The sequence below is a fragment of the Salmo salar genome, chromosome 10 (assembly GCF_965601325.2).
Source record: "Salmo salar chromosome 10, fSalSal1, whole genome shotgun sequence".
In the NCBI taxonomy this organism is placed as follows: Eukaryota; Metazoa; Chordata; class Actinopteri; order Salmoniformes; family Salmonidae; genus Salmo; species Salmo salar.
In genome coordinates, this window is record NC_138300.1 from 126,726,268 (window position 1) to 126,749,010 (window position 22,743).

General features: G+C 43.7%; 1 protein-coding gene across 1 annotated transcript in view; it reads right to left on the reverse strand.

The window, feature by feature from the left end:
• Positions 1-272: 272 nt before the first annotated feature.
• LOC106561862 (transient receptor potential cation channel subfamily M member 1) overlaps positions 273-22,743 on the reverse strand; it is a 116,193-nt gene continuing 93,722 nt past the window's right edge. Inside the window, exons 26-27 of the mRNA XM_082956655.1 lie at positions 2,752-2,884; positions 273-2,492 (exon numbers count right to left, since the gene is read on the reverse strand). Coding sequence (XP_082812781.1) covers positions 560-2,492; positions 2,752-2,884 — 2,066 coding nt within the window. The 3' untranslated portion in view covers positions 273-559. The remainder of the gene's footprint in view (positions 2,493-2,751; positions 2,885-22,743) is intronic.

The window sequence follows — 22,743 nt, forward strand, 5'->3', positions numbered from 1 at the left end:
GTTCCATGGTTGGAGGAACTAGTTCAGTCTATGGTTAGAATAACTAGTTCAGTCTCTATAGCTGGAATAACTAGTTCAGTCTCTATAGCTGGAATAACTAGTTCAGTCTCTGTAGCTGGAATAACTAGTTCAGTCTCTGTAGCTGGAATAACTAGTTCAGTCTCTATAGCTGGAATAACTAGTTCAGTCTTTGTAGCTGGAATAACTAGTTCAGTCTCTATAGCTGGAATAACTAGTTCAGTCTCTATAGCTGGAATAACTAGTTCAGTCTCTATAGCTGGAATAACTAGTTCAGTCTCTATAGCTGGAATAACTCGTTCAGTCTCTATAGCTGGAATAACTAGTTCAGTCTCTAAAGCTGGAATAACTAGTTCAGTCTCTAAAGCTGGAATAACTAGTTAATTCTCTGTGGTTTAAATACTTAGTTCAGTCTCTATAGCTGGGATAACTAGTTCAGTGTGTATGGTTGGAATTACTAGTTCAGTCTCTATGGTTGGAGGAATTAGTTCAGGGTATGGTTAGAATAAGTAGTTCAGTCTCTACAGTTGGAATAACTATTTTAGTCTATGGTTGGAATAAGAAGTTCAGTCTCTTTGTTTGGAATTTGTAGTTCAGTCTCTATGGTTGGAATAAGTAGTTCAGTCTCTATGGTTGGAATAAGTAGTTCAGTCTCTATGGTTGGAATAAGTAGTTCAGTGTCTATGGTTGGAATAAATAGTTCAGTCTCTATAGTTGGAATAAGTAGTTCACTCTCTATGGTTGGAATAACTAATCCAGTCTCTATGGTTGGACTAACTTGTTCAATCTCTGAAGCTGGAATACCTAGATCAGTAACAATAGCTGGAATAACTAGTTCAGTATTTATAGCTGGAATAACTAGTTCCCTCTCTATGGTTGGAGGTACCAGTTGTGTTTTTATGGTTGGAAGAACCAGGTATGTTGCTATAGTTGGAGGACCCAGTGCAATAACTCGTGGAACCAACTCAGTCTCTTCAGGATCCAGCTCAGTCGGAGGAGGGGACAACTTAATGTCTGGAGGAACCAGCAAAGCTTCTTGTGGAACCATGTCAGAAGGCTGTTTAAGTAGTTCAGTCTCTACAGCTGGTGGAATCAGAGGAACCATGTTAGACTCCTGTTTTTCAGGCTCAGGTTCAGAGAATCTCTGCGTGTCAGATAGCTGGCCATGAGGCCTGACCACAGAAACCTTGGGCTGTTGTCCGAAGTGGCTGTGGTGGACCTTGTACTCCCAGCAGGCTGGCAACTGGCCTGGAGCATTGGGCACCTGCTCTATCACAGATCTGTAGTTTGCAGCCCAGAGGGCCTCACTCTCATCCCCTGCTGTGGTTGGGGAGATGTTGCTTTTAGCCCTGGTCCTAGTGGATCGAGGGGTAAACGGAGGTGTGGTGTGGTAGTATGGGATAGCATGGATAAACTTCTCCAATGGGGAGGACATGGTTGCTACCAGCTTGGACTTCTCTCTTGGCAGATCTTCTTTAGCTAATGCAGTATCCAGAGGATCTCTACTGTCTGAGGCTTCCTGTTTAGGATTGTAGTTTGCAACCCAGAGGGCCTCGCAATCGGCAGCAGTTTGGTCGTAGAGGATAGTGCTCTTAGCCCTGCTTCTAGAGGTAATGCAGTGATCCACAGGGTTGCTGGGATAGCATTTAACAGATCTAGACTTCTCCAGCTTGGTCTTCTCTCTTGGTAGACCTGCTTTTGCTAATGCAGAATCCAGTGGATCTGTGGGGTCTGGTACTTTGTCTTTAGGTATGTCAGACATGGTTTCTCCTCCATCTGTCTCCCCTTCAGCCCTTTGTTCACATGGGGAGATCAGGATGTCCACATAGGAGCTGGGCCGTGTCCTGTCTGCTCTGTCCATGTCTAACGGCAGGCCGTAGTCCTTGGAAACCCTGGCTTGTAGGCTGCCATGTCGCTCCCGGCCTACAGTCAGGGTAGATGCGCTAGACAGTTTCGGGAGACTGCCCTGTCTCTCCGGACCTACAGACAGGTTGGATGTTCTACTTACACTGCCCTGTCTTTCAGACCCTAGACGAGACTGTGCGCTGCCCTGTCTCTCAGACCCTAGACGAGACAGTACGCTGCGCTGCCTCTCAGACCCTAGACGAGACAGTACGCTGCCCTGCCTCTCAGACCCTAGACGAGACCGTACACTGCCCTGCCTCTCAGTGCCAAGCTGGGCTTTCCTCTCAGCCTCCTCCACGTCCATCTGGAAGCGGTACATGCTGTAGCCATCAGCGCTGTTGATGGAGCTGGCTCGGAGCAGGGAGGACGGGTCGCAGTAGGAGGAGTGTGTGGAGTGGGAGCGTTTAAGTTCTGAATGGTCGACCCCAGCCAGCTTCTCTAGGGCGTTCATCATGCGGCTGTGGATGTCTTCCAACTGAGCCAGGCGAAGGTCCACCGTCTGCAGGGACGCCTTCATGGTGTTCTCCCTCTCATTCACCTCCTCCAGACGCATGGACATGTTCTCCACCCTGGGGGGAGGAAGGAGAGACAGAAGTTTAATATTAGACAAGCTCCTAGAACAACATATTCCTATTCCCCCTGCAGGAAGGAACAGGAGCTTCAAGAACAAACATACTAATACCTCACACTTATAAAATACCAGATTCAAAAACACTTTTGGACATGGTCATTTTAATTTAATGAACCATCTGTCCCATCTTCAGCAGATGTTTTAATTGGGTGGGAGTGTTTTTCAGTGAGCAATGTGATTGGGTGGGATTGTCTTACCGTTCTGATGTGACCTTGATCCTCTGGTCACTGGATGAATGGTGCTCGTCTTCCTTCTCTCTGAAGTACTCCTCCACACACTGCTCCTCAAACTCAAATAGAGCCTTCAGCTCCTCAGGGTTCAACCGTAGCTCTGGAGGGAGACGGCAGGATATCTCTATTAGGTACATTTCTAAAAACAAACATGAAGACAGGATATCTATGCTCTAGTCAGTGGAAGTGGAGTGCTTGTACAGACCCGTGATTGAATGAATGACTGTTAACTTCTTTGGGATAGGGGGCAGTATTTTCACGGCCGGATAAAAAACGTACCCGATTTAATCTGGTTACTACTCCTGCCCAGAAACTAGAATATGCATATAATTAGTAGATTTGGATAGAAAACACTCTAAAGTTTCTAAAACTGTTTGAATGGTGTCTGTGAGTATAACAGAACTCATATGGCAGGCCAAAACCTGAGAAGATTCCATGCAGGAAGTGCCCTGTCTGACAATTTGTTGTCCTTCTGTTGCATCTCTATTGACATTACAGCATCTGAGCTGTAACGTGACATTTTCTAAGGCTTCCATTGGCTCTCTAAAGCCACCAGAAAGTGGAATGGGGTGTCTGCTGTCTCTGGGCAAAGTATAGGAGCAGAGTTTGTAAGTGGTCAGCCTGGGGACAGTGAGACTGGAGATGCACGGTCACGAGAACTCGCCATTTTTTTCTTTCTCTCTTTGAATTAATACAACGTTGCCCGGTTGGAATATTATCGCTATTTTACGAGAAAAATAGCATAAAAATGTATTTTAAACAGCGTTTGACATGCTTCTAAGTACGGTAATGGAATATTTTGAATTTTTTTGTCACGAAATGCGTTTGCGCATTACCCTTTGGATAGTGACCTGAACGCACAAACAAAACGGAGGCATTTGGATATAACTATGGATTATTTGGAACCAAAACAACATTTGTTGTTGAAGTAGAAGTCCTGGGAGTGCATTCTGACGAAGAACAGCAAAGGTAATCAAATCTTTCTAATAGTAATTCTGAGTTTAGGTGACCCCGAAGTTGGCGGATGTCAAAATAGCTAGCCGTGATGGCCGAGCTATGTACTCAGAATATTGCAAAATGTGCTTTCGCCGAAAAGCTATTTTAAAATCGGACATAGCGATTGCATAAAGGAGTTCTGTATCTATAATTCTTAAAATAATTGTTGCGTATTTTGTCAACGTTTATCATGAGTAATTTTGTAAATTCACCGGAAGTTTTCGGTGGGTATGCTAGCTCTGAACATCACATGCGAATGTAAAAAGCTGGTTTTTGATATAAATATGAACTTGATTGAACAAAACATGCATGTATTCTATAACATAATGTCCTCGGAGTGTCATCTGATGAAGATCATCAAATTTAGCTGTGGTTTGGGTTTATGTGACATATATGCTTGCTTGGAAAATGGCTGTGTGATTATTTGTGTCTACGTACTCTCCTAACATAATCTAATGTTTTGCTTTCGCTGTAAAGCCTTTTTGTGGTTAGATTAACAAGAGTCTTATCTTTAAAATGGTGTAAAATAGTTGATTGTTTGAGAAAATTGAATTGTGGTATTTTAGTTGGTTTTGTATTTCGCGCCGTGCGATGCCGTTGGCTGTTGGCTAGGGGTTCCGCTGGCGGAACGGGGTTCCACTGGCGGAACGTCTAGATGCAAGAGGTAACATCTAGACTCTAGAGTCTAAGCCCGGGGGTGGGGTGGGTGGGGTTCTAAGCTAACACATGGAATTGTTTTAAGATGATTTTACCGCGGATTAATTAGCTATTTGATTTTGAATTTTAAGACCCTTTAAGGTATCAAAAATACATTAAAAAATAATTGGATGAAACACTGAATTTGACATTACTGCCATTAGCCAATAGAAACTCATTGAATAACAGATTCACAACATTGAACAACAGATAATCGCCCCCAAAAAACAAAAGGAAGTTTGTTCTGAATATATCTGAGAGATATAAGAAAGACCAGGATATATTTGAATTTTTTTTTACTTGTATTTTTACCCTTATTTTAGGCAGTAAACTACTGTATACAAAAGTATGAGGACACCCCTTCAAATTAGTGAATTCGGCTATTTCAGCCACACTCGTTGCTGACAGGTGTATGAAATCGAGCACACAGCCATTCAATCTCCACAGAGAAACACTGGCAGCAGAATGGACTACTGAATACCTCAGTGACTTTCAATATGGCACCATCATAGAGCTGCCCCGGTTAAATGTAAGTGCTGTTATTGTGAGGAGGAAACGTCTAGGAGCAACAACGGCTCAGCCGTGAAGTGATAGGCCACACAAGCACACAGAACGGGACAGCTGGTACTGAAGCATGTAGCGCGTAAAAATTGTCTGTCCTCGGTTGCAAAACTCACTATCGAGTTCCAAACTGCCTCTGGAAGCAACCTTAGCACAAAAACTGTTCGTTGGGAGCTTCATGAAATGGGTTTCCATGTCTGAGTAGCCGCACACAAGCCTAAGATCACCATGCGCAATGCCAAGTGTTGGCTGGAGCTGTGTAAAGCTCACCACCATTGGACTCTGGAGCAGAGGAAAAATGGTCTCTGGAGTGATTGTTCACGCTTCACTATCCGACAGTCCGACAGATGAATCTGGGTTTGGCGGATGCCAGGAGAACTCTACCTGCCCCCATGCATAGCGCCAACTGTAGAGTTTGGTGGAGGACGAATAATGGACTGGGGCTATTTTTCATGGTTCGGGCTAGGCCCCTTAGTTCCAGTGAAGGGAGATCTTAATGCTACAGCAACCAATGACATTCTAGAGGATTCTGTGCTTCCTACTTTGGCAGCAGTTTGGGGAAGGCCCTTTCCTGTTTCAGCATCACAATTCCCCCGTGCACAAAGCAAGGTCCATACAGAAATGGTTTGTTGAGATCAGTGTGGAAGAAATTGACTGGCCTGCACAGAGCACTGACCTCAACCCCATCGAACACCTTTGGGATGAATTGGAATGTTTACTGTGAGCTAGGCCTAATCTTCCAACATCAATACCAAACCTCACTAATGATCTTCTGGCTGAATGGGAAGCAAGTCCTGAAAGCAATGTTCCAACATCTAGTGGAAAGCATTACCAGAAGATTGGAGGCTATTATAGCAGCAAAGGGGAGAACAACTCCATATTGGAATGACATGCTCGACGAGCAGGTATCTACGGTTAGCTACCCTTCGATCCAAATTCCTACTGCACAGAGGCCACCATAAGTTATGAAACCGGTTAACTACCCTTCCATCCAAACTCCTCCTGCACAACGGCCACCATAAATCATGAAACCAGTTAGATAACCTTCTATAATCAAGTACTGGGAGAAATGTTGCTTGAACAATCTTCCTTCTACTTCCAAAGTGAGGCTGGATTTATTCATATAAATGAAACCAATCTTCATTTCAGCATCTTGTCAGTTTTTCAATGTTTTTTTTTTAAAAGACAGTTTATCATCAATTCATATATCCAAGTACGTATAATGGGGAACTTGCTCAATTTGGGCTCACTTTAATTTGCTAACACGCAGGTCCTCAGGGTCAGTATTACAAGACATAGAAAATAAGATACTAGCATTTAGTTTAAGTTTAAGATCAGTAAGCTATTTTTTAATTAGTGAAAATCATATTGAAGGTCATGAATGGCCTGCTATAATGAGGGGGTAATGGAGTAAACAACTGTTTCATCCGCATAGAGATTAATGTTACAGCTTTTTACAATCCAATATTATTTACATACATAGTGCAGAGAACAGGAACCAAAATCGACCCCTGCAGCACATCTTTCATAAAATTGAGGAAACTACATTTGATGCCGTCAGTAAGCACACATTGTGTCCTGTCAGTTAGATGGTTATTGAACCAATTGCAAGATGATCTACAGTCGTGGCCAAAAGTTTTGAGAATGACACAAATATTAATTTTCACAAAGTCTACTGCCTCAGTTTGTATGATGGCAATTTGCATATACTCCAGAATGTTATTTAAGTGCAATCAGATGAATTGCAATTAATTGCAAAGTCCCTCTTTGCCATGCAAATGAACTGAATCCCCAAAAAACATTTCCACTGCATTTCAGCCCTGCCACAAAAGGACCAGCTGACATCATGTCAGTGATTCTCTCGTTAACACAGGTGTGAGTGTTGATGAGGACAAGGCTGGAGATCACTCTGTCATGCTGATTGAGTTCGAATAACAGACTGGAAGCTTCAAAAGGAGGGTGGTACTTGGAATCATTGTTCTTCCTCTGTCAATCATGGTTACCTTCAAGGAAACACATGTCATCATTGCTTTGCACAAAAAGGGCTTCACAGGCAAGGATATTGCTGCCAGTAAGATTGCACCTAAATCAACCATTTATCGGATCATCAAGAACTTCAAAGAGACCGGTTCAATTGTTGTGAAGGCGGCTTCAGGGCGCCCAAGAAAGTCCAGCAAGCACCAGGATTGTCTCCTAAAGTTGATTCAGCTGCGGGATCGGGGAACCACCAGTACAGAGCTTGCTCAGGAATGGCAGCAGGCAGGTGTGCGTGCATCTGCACGCACAGTGGTGCGAAGACTTTTGGAGGATGGCCTGGTGTCAAGAGGGGCAGCAAAGAAGCCACTTCTCTCTAGGAAAAACATCAGGGACTGACTGCACAAGGTACAGGGATTGGACTGCTGAGGACTGGGCTAAAGGCATTTTCTCTGAATCCCCTTTCCGATTGTTTGGGGCATATGGAAAAAAGCTTGTCCAGAGAAGACAAGGTGAACGCTACCATCAGTCCTGTGTTATGCCAACAGTAAAGCATCCTGAGACAATTCATGTGTGGGGTTGCTTCTCAGCAAGGCAGTGGGCTCACTCACAATTTTGCCTAAGAACACAGCCATGAATAAAGAATGGTATCAACACATCCTCTGTGAGCAACTTCTCACAACCTTCTAGGAACTGTTTGGTGATGAACAATGCCTTTTCCAGCATGATGGAGCACCTTGCCATAAGGCAAAAGTGATAACTAAGTTGCTCGGGGAACAAAACATCGATATTTTGGGTCCATGGCCAGGAAACTCCCCAGACCTTAACTTCTTATGGGTAGGTGGGACGCTAGTGTCAGAAATAGCGATACTAATAATCACTTACCTTTTGATGATCTTCATATGGTTGCAGTCACAAGAGTCCCTGTTACACAATAAATGTTTGTTTTGTTCAATAAAGTCCCTCTTTATGTCCCAAAAGCCCTGTTTTGTTGGCGTGTTTTGTTCAGTAATCCACTGGCTCAAAGGCGGTCACGACATGTAGACGAATACATCCTAATAGTACTGGTAAAGTTTGTCGAAACATGTCAAACAATGTTTATAATTAATCCTCAGGTTGTCTATTGTCTAAATAATCGATAAGATTTCAACCGGACAATAGCGTCTTCAATAGAAAGGAAAAACAACGAACGGCGAGCAATCGGTCACGGGCGCAAAACAGCTCTGGTTCATTCTAGAGTCCACATAGAAAATGGTCTCATTCTTCCTCATTTTTCAGAATACAAGCTTGAAACAATGTCTAAAGACTGTTGACATCTAGTGGAAGCCATAGGAACTGCAATCTGGGTCCTAACCATTTAGATACTGTATAGGCATTCAATAGAGGTGTACCCACATCAAAAATATCCCACTTCCTGGATGGATTTTCCTCAGGTTTTCGCCTGCCATATCAGTTCTGTTATACTCAGACATTATTTTAACAGTTTTGGAAACTTTAGAGTGTTTTCTATCCAATACTACCTAATACTGCATATGCATATCCTAGCTTCTGGGCCTGAAGTAACAGGCAGTTACACCTCATTCATCCAAAATTCAAAATACTGCCCCCTACCCAAAAGAGGTTAATCCCATTGAGATCTTGTGGTCAATCCTCAAGAGGCAGGTGGACAAACAAAACCCCACAAATTCTGACAAACTCCAAGCATTGATTATGCAAGAATGGGCTGCCATCAGTCAGGATGTGGCCCAGAAGTTAATTGACAGCATGCCAGGGCGGATTGCAGAGGTCTTGAAAAAGAAGGGTCAACACTGCAAATATTGACTCTTTGCATCAACTTCATGTCATTGTCAATAAAAGCATTTGACACTTATGAAATGCTTGTAATTATACTTCAGAATTCCAAAGTAACATCTGACAGAAATATCTAAAGACACTGAAGTAGCAAACTTTGTGGAAATTAATATTTGTGTCATTCTCAAAACTTTTGGCCACGACTGTAGGCTTATTTCAGACAACCTTTGAACAAGTAAGACATGTTCAACTGTATCAAATGCCTTCGACAGGTCAATAAGGCAGCACAATGATTTTTATGGTCTAAACAATATAGCACATCATGTAAGACAAGTGTAGCTGCTGAAACAGTGCTATGTCCAGGTCTAAAACCACATTGGTGCTCATTTAAGAATACAATGAGAAGTTAAATCATTTCTAAGCTGAGAGTTGGCCAGGCAAGATAGCCTGGAAATTGGACCGTAGTTATCCAAGCCAGAAGGGTCTCCACCTTTGTGTAAGGAAAATACTTGTGCTGTTTTCCAGATCTTATGGAAACAATTGTCAAGCTAAAATATAGATTAATGTGGCAATATGTAACTTTTTGGGCGACCTGACCAAATTCACATAGAAATGTGAGTTATAGATCTATCTTTCTACTTGAAAGCAAGTCTAAGAAGCTGTAGATCTGTTCTATGTGCGCTATTTCTATGCTTCCTGTTCTTCAGTTTAGTTTTTGCATCTTTCACTTTCAGTTTGTACACCAGCTTCAAACAGCTGAAACAACAATATGTTTGTTTATGGAAAACGTATTTCCAGTGGCTTAGATTGTACAATGATTCTCTACACACTATACTAGCTTATTTTGTCACAAATACTGCAATTAGGCCAACTATTACAGTTTTAGCAACCAGGAGCGATATCTGCATAGTTCAACTTTAATGATAAGTTCGGCAGAAAGCCGCAGCAAAAAGGAATCAAGTGAGTCAGCCCCAGTGGATTTATTTACATCGATCTTCAATAAGGCACTTGTACATTATAGACATCAAGTGATTGAAATGATAAAGAGGAATGTGTATCTGAGAATGTATCGTTGTCTACAACCTGGCTCGAGGTGAGTATAGGACTCCTCTCAGAGTTTTCAGAAGCTATTCTATCAAATAGGTGGCCCTCTGTGGCAAAGTGGTTATTAAAAGCACCACACATTTCCATCTTATCTGTTATGGGAACAGAGGCTGTCATAACCTGCTGGGGTAATGGAGTTTTGTTTCAGAGATGTGACTACATTCCATAAAGCAGCTGGATTCACACCATTCTCAGATACACAGTTCAAAAAGCTTGTTTATTTTGCTTTTCTAACCAGGGATAGACATCTATTTCTCAAGCGTCTGAAGAACTGCCAGTCAGTGGTAGAATCAGTCAGCCTTAGCCCAGACGTAGAATCAGTCAGCCTTAGCCCAGACGTAGAATCAGTCAGCCTTAGCCCAGACGTAGAATCAGTCAGCCTTAGCCCAGACGTAGAATCAGTCAGCCTTAGCCCAGACGTAGAATCAGTCAGCCTTAGCCCAGACGTAGAATCAGTCAGCCTTAGCCCAGACGTAGAATCAGTCAGCCTTAGCCCAGACGTAGAATCAGTCAGCCTTAGCCCAGATGTAGAATCAGTCAGCCTTAGCCCAGATGTAGAATCAGTCAGCCTTAGCCCAGACGTAGAATCAGTCAGCCTTAGCCCAGACGTAGAATCAGTCAGCCTTAGCCCAGACGTAGAATCAGTCAGCCTTAGCCCAAGCTAAATTTCTCTCCTGAAGTTTCTGATAGTTCATGCATGCACCATGAATTATCTCTATGCTTTACCCCTAGCTTCTTGAACGGTGCATGCTTATCAGTAATAGAGTTGAGCAAAGAAGTAAATAATGTTGAGCCTGATCCGAGTCAGAGATGCCAACCATATTATCTCTCAAGAGAATTCTTGTTGGTTATTGTCACAGCCGTGTATATCCCCCTCAAGCTGATACCACGACGGCCCTCAAGGAACTTCACTGGACTTTATGCAAACTGGAAACCATATATCCTGAGGCTGCATTTATTGTAGCTGGGGATTTTAACAAAGCAAATTTGAGAACAAGGCTACCTAAATTTTATCAGCATATTGATTGTAGCACTCGTGCAGGCAAAACTCTGGATCACTGCTACTCTAACTTCCGTGATGCATACAAGGCCCTCCCCCGCACTCCTCTTGACCATGACTCCATTTTGCACCTCCCTTCCTATAGGCAGAAACTCAAACAGGATGTATCAGAGATAAGGACTATTCAACGCTGGTCTGACCAATCGGAATCCACGCTTCAAAACTGAAAGCGCAATCCACCGCATTTAACCATGGAGAGGTGACTGGGAATATGGCCAAATACAAACCAATCAAACAAGCGAAATGTCAGTAGAGACAAAGTGGAGTCGCAGTTCAATGGCTCAGACATGAGACGTATGTCTACAGTCAATCATGGACTACAAAAAGAAAACCAGCCTCGTCACAGAGACCGACTTCTTGCTTCCAGGCAAACTAAACCCCTTCTTAGCCCGCTTTGAGGATAATACAGCGCCACCGATGCCAAGGACTGTGGGCTCTCCTTCTGTGGCTGATGTGACGTGTTAACCCTCGCAAGAGTGCCGGCCCAGACGGCATCCCTAGCCGCGTCCTCAGAGCATGTGCTGACCAGCTGGCTGGTGTGTTTAATCGCTCCCTATCCCAGTTTGCTGTCCCCACATGCTTCAAGATGGCCACCATTGTTCCTGTTCCCAAAAAGGCAAAGGTAACTGAACTAAATGACTATCGCCCCATAGCACTCATTTCTGTCATCATGAAGTGCTTTGAAAGACTAGTCAAGGATCATATCACCTCTACCTTACCTGACACCCTAGACCTACTTCAATGTGCGTACCGCCCCAATAGGTCCACAGACGATGCAATCGCCATCACACTGCACACTGCCCTATCCCATCTGGACAAGAGGAATACCTATGTAAGAATGCTGTTCATTGACTACAGCTCAGCATTCAACACCATAGTACCCTCCAAGTTCTGTGCAAGTGGGTCCTGGAATTCCTGACGGGCCGCCCCAGGTGGTGAAGGTAGGAAACAACATCTCCACTTCGCTGATCCTCAACACTTAGGCTCCACAAGGGTGTGTTCTCAGCCCTCTCCTGTACTCCCTGTTCACCCATGACTGCGTGGGCATGCATGCCTCCAACTCAATCATCAAGTTTGCAGACGACACAACAGTAGTAGGCTTGATTACCAACAACAACGAGACAGCCTATAGGGAGGAGGTGAGGGCACTCGGAGTGTTGTGTCAGGAAAACAACCTCTCACTCAACGTCAACAAGACAAAGGAGATGATCGTGGACTTCAGGAAACAGCAGAGGGAGCACCCCCCTATCCACATCGACGGGACAGCAGTGGAGAGGGTGGAAAGTTTCAAGTTCCACGGCGTACACATCACGGACAAACTGAAATGGTCCACACACACCTCAGGAGGCTGAAGAAATTTAGCTTGTCAACTAAAACCCTCACAAACGTTTACAGATGTACAATTGAGAGCAACCTGTCGGGCTGTGTCACCGCCTGGTACTGCAACGCCCACAACAGCAGGGCTCTCCAGAGGGTGGTGCGGTCTGCACAACGCATCACTGGGGGCAAACTACCTGCCCTCCAGGACGCCTAAAGCAACTGATGTCACAGGAAAGGCAAAAAGAAAATCAAGGACAACAACCACCCGAGCCACTGCCTGTTCACCCCACTACCATCCAGAAGGCGAGGTCAGTACAGGTGCATCAAAGCTGGGACCGAGAGACTGAAAACAGCTTCTATCTCAAGGCCATCAGACTGTTAAAACAGCCATCACTAACACGGAGAGGCTGCTGCCTACATACAGACTTGAAATCATTGGCCATTTTAATAAATGGATGTTACGTTCCCCAGTTTCTGTGTTGTTATGGGTTTGTATGTGTTTATGTGTGTATTTCAGGAAATGGCTTCCTGAAGTCCAAAGCAGCTGATTGGTCGCCCCCATTGCTAATTGGAGCTCTGATCCCGCCCTCTTGTCAGGGGATACAGCTGTCTTCAATTACAGACTCCTTCTGCAGCTGGATATAAGCCAGTGTTTCTTTGTTAGGGTGGAGAGAGCTTCTTTGATGTCTTGTGTTGGTTGTTGCTCAGCCAGTTTTGGTAAAGTATTTTGTAGCTGGTCCTGCTGAGGTATGTTTATGTTAAAAAAAATGTTTTGATTATTGAAATTGTTCACTTTAAGTTTGTATTATTCTGTTTTTGTTCCCGGGGAGAAGGGGAAGGCTCCTTGGGAGTACTTAGGCAAGAGGCCTGCCGGCATACATAACCCGCAGTATTTAATATGTCTATGCACACTAGGTAAGACCTGGGCGGACCGTCCCCTGTATTTCAAATCAAGTCAACGTTTATTTGTCACGTGCGCCGAATACAACAGGTATTACAGTGAAATGCTTACTTACAGGCTCTAACCAATAGTGCAAAAAAGGTGTTAGGTGAACAATAGGTAAGTAAAGAAATAAGACAGGCTATACACAGTAGCGAGGCTACATACAGACACCGGTTAGTCGGGCTGATTGAGGTAGATATGGTTAAAGTGACTATGCAGTTAGTGTGCCAGGTGGCGCTAAGAATAGGTAGGTAGGAGAGGGAGCTTTAACTTTTACTTACTTTGCTTTGGTTCCGTCCAGCCCCTTTTCCCCATGTGAAGGAAATAAATTCCCTGTAAATGGTAAAACACTCTGCCTCTGTCATCCTTACCCGCACCTGCAATCCCATACCTCTTTCACTCCACGGGGAGTTGAGTGTATCAGGGTGTTGCTTTCTCCCCTCCAAGAGGCGTGCGTAACAATGGATCACTAGTCACTTTAATAATGTTTACATATCTTGCATTACTCATCTCATATGTGTATATACTGTATTTTATACCATCTATTGCATCTTGCCTATGCTGCTCTGTCGTTGCTCATCCATATATGTATATATTCCTTTGTGTGTATTAGGTAGTTGTTCTGGAATTGTTAGATTTTTGCAGCCCTGTCAGAACTAGAAGCACATGCATATCGCTACACTCGCAATAACATCTGCTAAACATGTGTATGTGACCTATTTGGTCACTGAACTCATTAGCAAACATTTCATTGGCTGTGTACTTATGAGGGGAGTTGATCAAAATAATATCTGAAACATTTTCAGGGTGTTTACAGTTGGTTCAGTTGCGTTAGATTTAGCTCAATGCAGATATATTTTGGAAGCTGGCATCAACCAATTATAATTAAGATCACCCAAAATGTATAATTCAGATGTAATATAGTTAGCAAGTCAGGCAATCAGCTACGAGCACATGTTGAAATGGTAATCAAGGCCATCTTGTGAACAAACTCTCTACTGTCATCTTTGTATGCTGGAGCTGAGTAACCAGTAGCCGGTTCCAAGTAGATTGGTGACGGGGGAGGTGCTGAGGGGCAGAGTGCCCATCCTCTGGAAGGGCACACCTTAGCTGAGTCATGACTGTCCTAGGTAGGTCCCACTGATGTGGTGAGGGGCAGACCGTGTCCAGGCGTGGGCGTAAGAGGTCCACATGGTCTGAAAGGGTTGGTCGTACCAGTATCTAGGCAGAGACTCTGGGTAGGTTGCTCGTCGACCTTGGGGAGGCTTTCTGCCCTGGTTCCTGGGCCATGGTCAGCTGCAGGCAGTCACCCATTCTACATCTTGCTCAGCACCTCCAGGAGATCTGCATGGTCGCCTGAGGCCTATGACTTGGGCTCTGATTCTTCTGGGGATTGAACAGTGCTTGGCGCTGTTCAGTTGAGTTGGTCGAGGGCTTCAACTGCTTGCGTAACTAGTCAGGACCGACCTGATCCAAGACCAGAAATTGGCTGGGGAACTGAGCGTACTGTGAGCAGACCCTACTGGTCATTTCTCAGATTTCTCCAGGGTAATTGTCTCTAACCTGTCTCAAAGGACCATGAAAAAGAGCGCCACTTGGTGGTTGGAGAACTCAGAAGTTTACACTAGATACAATCGACGTGTCCCCGGTCACGAGACATGCTCAAGTCACTCTTATTGCAACAAGCAAACACACAGCATTGAATTGTAGTACTAGGGTTGATAATGGTGGAAAGGATTATGATAGTCATTTTGGTGCCAGAGGAGATGGCTGCCATTTTACGGTCTCCTAACAAATTGTGCTGTTATTTTGCGTTATTTTGTAACGGTTGTCGTTGTGTAGAGCGGACCAAGGCGCAGCGGGTTGCATGTTCATTATTATTTATTAAATAAATGTGAACACAGAAACATGAAAACAAAGAACGGCAGACCGACAGTTTCACAGGCTAATACTCACAGCAGTGCGAAATACAACAACCCACAACCCCAGGAGAAAAACACACTCCTAATATATTACTCCCAATCAGGAACAACGATAACCAGCTGTTCCTGATCGGGAGCCACACAGACTAACAAAGAAACAGACATACTAGAAAAACCATACAACACAACCCTACTGCCACGTCCTGACCAAAATCTAATACAATTACTCCCTCTGCTGGTCAGGACGTGATATTTGTAATTTATTTTGTACATAATGTTTCTGCCACCGTCGCTTATGACCGAAAAGAGCTTCTAGATATTAGGACGGTGATTACACACCTCGTACTGGACAAAGATTTTTCTTTAATGAGTCAGACACAAAATATTTATTTCAGATACCTGATAAAGCCTGTCATTGGCAGGAGAATGAGATAGAGATATCGGGGACATAGGTCGGACTCCCTCAAGGCTCCGATGGCGAGTGGGTAATCTGCCATCAGTCCTATTAGCCAACGTACAATCATTTGATAACAAAATAGATGAGCTACGATCACGAATATCCTACCTACCAACGGAACATTAAAAACTGTAATATGTTGGACAGAGTCGTGGCTGAACGACGACATGAATAACATACAGCTGGCTGAGTTGTCGGTCCATCGGCAAGATAGAACAGGGTGGCGTCTGTGTATATTTGTAAACAACAGCTGGTGCACGAAATCTAATATTAAGGGAGTCTCAAGTTTTTCCTCACCTGAGGTAGAGTATCTCATGATAAGCTGTAGACCATGTTATTTAGCAAGAGTTTTCATCTATATTTTTCGTAGCTGTTTACCACCACAAACCGATGCTGGCACTAAAACCGCACTCAATGAGCTGTGTAAGGACATAAGCAAACAGGAAAACGCTCATTCCTAGTGGCCGGGGACATTAATGTAGGGAAACTTTAATACGTTTTACCTTTTACGTAACTTCTACCAACATGTTAAATGTGCAACCAGAATGTAATGCAGGAAGCACCAATGAAGTCATCAGATGACACAGATGCTAAGCTACAGGACTGTATTGCTAGCACAGACTGGAATATGTTCCAGGATTCTTCCGATGGCATTGAGTACACATCAGTCACTGGCTTCATCAATGCATCAATGACATCATTCCCACAGTGTCTGTACGTACGCAAGCCATGGATAATAGGCAATATCCTTACTGAGCTTAAGGGCAGAGCTGCCGCTTTCAAGGAGCGGGACTCTAACCCAGATGCTTATAAGAAATCCCGCTATGCCGTCTGACAACCATCAAATGGGCAAAGCGTCAATACAGAGCTAAGAATGAATCGTAGTACACCGGCTCTGACGCTCGTCAAATGTGGCAGGGCTTGCAAACTATTACAGACTACAAAGGGAAGCACATTCGCAAGCTGCCCAGTGTCACGAGCCTACCAGACAAGCTAAATTACTTCTATGCTCGCTTCGAGGCAAGCAACACTGACGCATGCATGAGAGCATCAGATGTTCAGGACGACTGTGTGATCCTCTCTCCATAGCCAACGTGAGTAAGACCTTTCAACAGGTCAACCTTCACAAGGCCGCAGGGCCAGACGGATTACCAGGACGTGTACTCTGAGCATGCGTTGACCAACTGGTGTTAGAGAATTTCCAGTCATCTGGTGATTTAAAAAAAAAAAAAATGTATTTTATTATTTTATTTTTTTTCAGTACATATACTGTTCTCTTTGAAGTAGAAAGAGGAATCGATATAAGTTTAAGTATTAGACATGTGTAAGCAGAATTAAGGCTGAGGCCATGTGAGTGAACAAAGCTGGATCAACATCGCATTAACCATTAGACATGTAAGAAACAGAACGTAAGCTAAATCTGTATGGATGAGGCAAGGTAGACCAACAAGATGTGACTGGTCTGAGCCATATCTGATCTTGTGAAGGCTACTGGACATGCACATGGGTTAATCATACATAGACAACATCGGCCTGAACATGTGAAGACCTTTGGACAGGAACATTAGCTAATCAGTTATATGCACCAGTAGGAGTGTGCATGTTATGCCACCAATATAATCTATGCCCCAATGTCTGAGCCAATAAGAGAATGGAAACTAAGCAAGACAACAAGATTCATAAAGTGGAGTGACGATGTTACCTAAGGGTCAGACTGTGTAGAAGCCAAGTACAAAGAATGGAGAGTCAGTTCTTCCATGGAATCGCTCTGCTTTCTTACTTTCTGTAATAAAGTCTATTTGAATTCACAAGGTCCGGTATCTGAGAAATATTTGATTCAATATTTCCACCACTCTGGCAAGTGTCTTTACTGACATTTTCAACCTGTCCCTCACTGAATTTGTAATACCAACATGTTTCAAAAAGACCACCATAGTCCCTGTGCCCAGGAACACTAAGGTAACCTGCCTAAATGACTACCGACCCATAGCACTGACGTCTGCAGCCATGAAGTGCTTTGAAAGGCTGGTCATGGCTCACATCAATGCCATTATCCCAGAAACCCTAGACCCACTCCAATTTGCATACCGCCCAAACAGATCCACAGATGATGCAATCTCTATTGCACTCCACACTGCCCTTTCCCACCTGGACAAAAGGAACACCTATGTGAGAATGCTATTCATTGCCAACACGCCCTCAAAGCTCATCACTAGGCAAAGGACCCTGGGACTACACACCTTCCTCTGCAAAAGAATCCTGGATTCCTGACGGGCTGCCCCTAGGTGATAAGGGTAGGCAACGAAACATCTTCCATGCTGATCCTCAATACGGGGGCCCCTCAGGGGTGTGTGCTCAGTCCCCTCCTGTACTCCATGTTCACTCATGACTGCATGGCCAGGCATGACTCCAACGCCATCACTAAGTTTGCAGACGACACAACAGTTGTAGGCCTAATCACCAACAGCGATGAGACGGCCTATAGGGAGGAGGTCAGAGACCTGGCTGTGTGGTGCCAGGACAACAACCTCTTACTCAATGTGATCAAGACAAAGGAGATGATAGTGGACTACAGTAAAAAGAGGACCGAGCACGCCCCCTTTCTCACTGACGGGGCTGCAGTGGAGCAAATTGAGAACTTCAAGTTCCTTGGTTTCCACATCACCAACAAACTATCATGGTCCAAAGACAGTTGTGAATAGGGCACTACAGAGCCTATTACCCCTCAGGAGACTGAAAAGATTTGGCATGGGTCCTCAGATCCTCAAAAGGTTCTACAACTGCACCATTGAGCGCACCCTGACTGTTTTCATCACTGCCTGGTATGGCAACTGCTCGGTCTCTGACCGCAAGGCACTACAGAGGGTTGTGCGTATGGCCCAGTTCATCACTGGGGCCAATCTTCCCAACATCCAGGACCTCTATATCAGGTGGTGTCAGAGGAAAGCCCTAACAATTGTCAAATACTCCATCCACCCTAGTCATAGACTGTTCTCTCTGCTACCGCATGGCAAATGGTACCAGAGCGCCAGTCTAGGTCCAAAAGGCTTCTTAACCTCACTAGGGTTGGGGGCACTATTTTCACCTCTGGATGAAAAGCATGCCCAAAGTAAACTGCCTGCTACTCAGGCCCAGAAGCTAGGATATGCATATAATTAGTCGATTTGGATAGAAAACACTCAAGTTTATAAAACTTTAAAAATAATGTGTGTGTTTAACCTCTTATGGCTAGGGGGCAGTATTTTCACGGCTGGATAAAAAACGTACCCGATTTTAATCTGGTTACTAATCCTACCCAGTAACTAGAATATGCATATACTTATTATATATGGATAGAAAACACCCTAAAGTTTCTAAAACTGTTTGAATGGTGTCTGTGTATAACAGAACTCAAATGGCAGGTCAAAACCTGAGAGATTCCTTTACAGGAAGTGGCCTGTCTGACCATTTCTGGAACTTCTTTGCCATCTCTATCTTTTACTAAGGATCTCTGCTCTAACGTGACACTTCCTACGTCGTCCATAGGCGCTCAGAGCCCGGGAAAAACCTGAATGTCGTCATCCCAGCCCCAGGCTGAAACACATTATCGCCTTTCTCAAGTGGCCGATCAAGGGACTCTGGGCTTAGGCGCGTGACCTGGCCGCCCCCGTCTTTGTGATTTTTTTTTTTCCTCTGTTTGCCGAAAAGGAGATTCCCGGTCGGAATATTATCGCTTTTCTACGAGAAATGGCATAAAAATTGATTTTAAACAGCGGTTGACATGCTTCGAAGTACGGTAATGGAATATTTAGAATTTTTTTGTCACGAATTGCGCCATGTGCGCGACCCTTCACCATTCGGATATAACGATGGATTATTTTGGACCAAACCAACATTTGTTAATGAAGTAGCAGTCCTGGGAGTGCATTCTGATGAAGACAACAAAGGTAATGAAACTTTTGTAATAGTAAATCGGAGTTTGATCAGGGCTAAACTTGGTCGGTGTCTAAATGGCTAGCCGTGATGGCTGGGCTATCTACTGAGAATATTGCAAAATGTGCTTTCACCGAAAAGCTATTTTAAAATTGGACATATCGAGTGCATAGAGGAGTTCTGTATCTATAATTCTTAAAATAATTGTTATGTTTTTTTGAACGTTTATCTTGAGTAATTTTGTAAATTCACCGGATGTTTGCGCGGGGTATGCTAGTTCTGAACGTCACATGCTAATGTAAAAAAGCTGGTTTTTGATATAAATATGAACTTGATTGAACAAAACATGCATGCATTGTATAACATAATGTCCTAGGGTTGTCATCTGATGAAGATCATCAAAGGTTAGTGCTGCATTTAGCTGTGGTTTTGTTTTTTGTGACATTATATGCTAGCTTGAAAAATGGGTGTCTGATTATTTCTGGCTTGGTACTCTGCTGACATAATCTAATGTTTTGCTTTCGCTGTAAAGCCTTTTTGAAATCGGACAGTGTGGTTAGATAAAGGAGAGTCTTGTCTTTAAAATGCTGTGAAATAGTTATATGTTTGAAAAATTGAAGTTTTTGTATTTTTGAGGAATTTGTAATTCGCGCCACGCCTATCATTGGATATTGGAGCAGGTGTTCCGCTAGCGGAACGTCTAGATGTTAGAGGATAACAGAACTGAAATGGCATGCGAAAACCTGAGGAAAATCCATCCAGGAAGTGCCATTATTTTGAAGTGGCTGTTTTTCCAATGTAAGGGAAGACCCCCCTGAAATGGACAAAATGAATGGCAACATATTGGCACTGTACGAAACATATACACGGTGTCCAATACCACTCAAATGGACGGCATTTCATTCAAAGCTTATGGCAATGTCATATGGCAAATGCCAAGTGTCGCACAGCAAACATCCAATAGATGGCGAGCGCGCTCCACCGTAAATGTTCATATTGCAAAGTCAGTTTCCAAACCCAAATGTTAGTGAACCATGTCCAAATGGCATTTATACTGCCCAAATGATATATAGCACTATGTTAAGCCATGAATCAACCTAGATGGTGTATTTGTCATGTTGAGGGAGAAGTGGGACTCTGTCGTTTTTTTAACAATTTAAAAAAAAGTCAAATGACTAGGGCCACCGCCTACTGGATGGGCATGGGTGGGGGGTGCTCCCTACCCAACCGTGGACCCCTTGCACCTCCCTAAAGGCATTAAAAAAATGTTTTAAATGTTCTCCTGGTAACAAGTTCCAATCACCAGGCGCATGGCTGTCCATTTGCAATATGTTTCAATGGGCATTTAACATCACGAATTTGACATGCTCAAAAATACTGCGGCAATGCGTAATTGACTGGCCCGATGAACTCAGGATGGCCGGGCATTGATTCTGGTTCCTGTCCATTGCTCGTTGGTGTTGATTTCAGAATGTCAATTTGGTCTATCACTGTTTAAACATATTTCAAATGGACAAAAGTCAGCAAGCAAGTCACCATCCATCAGTCAATTAGATATCATTCTGACTCAACTGACACCACACCTACTTTTTCCAACTCGTTTAGAAGCCAACTATCACATATTTCAAAGCAGGCCCAAAATTCACAGTGCCTTCTGTTTAAACCATAATAAAAACATAAAACATGTAGTTACGTTCTAGTTGCGGGTCCAGTTCTGACATTATGCGTATGCCTAGCTGAGGCAACCCCGAATCCCAAGTTACGGCTCGATAGGTCATTTGGAGCCCGAGCAGCGACCTTAATTGGTGCTGAAATCCACATTTTCCAGGCGTTGCTACGAGGTCCTTGAATGAGCTGTCGAACAGAAATTTTAGGGTCTGTCTCTACGGGCCGAGGCGGTTACAATGTACCTAGTCTTGCGACTCTGGGACTTTTCTAAATGTTGTCATTTTTGTGATGGTCAAAATGTATTGAAGTTATTGGAAATGTACGAGGCTGTTTCTCAGTCTGAGAACCTTCTAGAGCCACAACTCACTGTGCACTATCGCCTTGAGCTCTAGAACAGGTTTCTAAAGTTTCAGAGTTCTAGGTCTGACGGTTCTTTGATAGTTTGAACAAAGGTAACTATTGCAGGCTCTGTGTGTCTGTAAGCTCCACACTCTGTTACTCTGTCTTTTCTGTGTTTTGTGAGATTTTCTTGGAATCTGATGGGAGAAATGACTGATTTACAGTTCATGAGGGTTACCTAGTCACACGTGAAGTTTTGGAAAGATGTGACTTTTTTAACCCTTCGAAACAGCCACTGTGACCCCAATTTAAGGCACTTCCGGTTGGCACAGGAAGCTTAAAGTAAACACATATCCTCATTGGGGTAGGCTTTTACAGAATCCTGAGTTTAAAGTCTATGTTAAGAACTGACTGATTTAGACAGGGTTGAATGCAGTGATTTTCACAATCTGCAGGTTTGGTATATCAAAACACCTTTAGGGTGAATTTAACCACTTCCGGTTGCTCCAGGAAGCTTAGAATCAACACAGGTAGACTTCATCGTGACTTGATGAATTGTCATCGAAGACAGATTCATAAGGCATTCATAACCCACATAGGCTTCAGGTTGAATTTAGGGGAGCAGGCAATGTATTCCTATGGGGAGAGAAGTCATTGCAAACTGTTGCTGTAAACACCTTCTTTTCACTGTTAGGGGTTAATTCCACATGGTCAAGGTTAGGCTTGCACAGATTGGGAGGACCTCAGGAACGTTCCTGAGGTCGAATTATGCTTCCTACCCTAATGGTTCTCCCGCTGTCACCCAAAAGCATCTTAAATTTAGGGCCATGCTTCACTTTGGGCCTTTTTTTCAAGGTCGCTGTGCTCAGACAGCGAGCTACAGTCAAGCGGGGCATCTTGTTGAACTTGGCACAGCCTAGAGATTATGGTAATGCCATTACAAGCTCTGTGTTATTAAGCCACGCACTGTGTCACTCCATCCTTGGTGTGTGTGTGTGTGTGTGTTTGTGTGTTTTTTTTTCTTTGACATCTGTTGGAGAAATGACTGATTTACAGTTCATGAGGGTTGCCTAATCACACATATGATGTTTTGGAAAGATGTGACCTTTTCAACCCTGAACAGCTAATCAAAGGGCTACCCAGACCCTTCTTTTACGCTGTTGCTACTCTGTTTATTATCTATACATGGTCACTTTAACGCTACCTACATGTACAT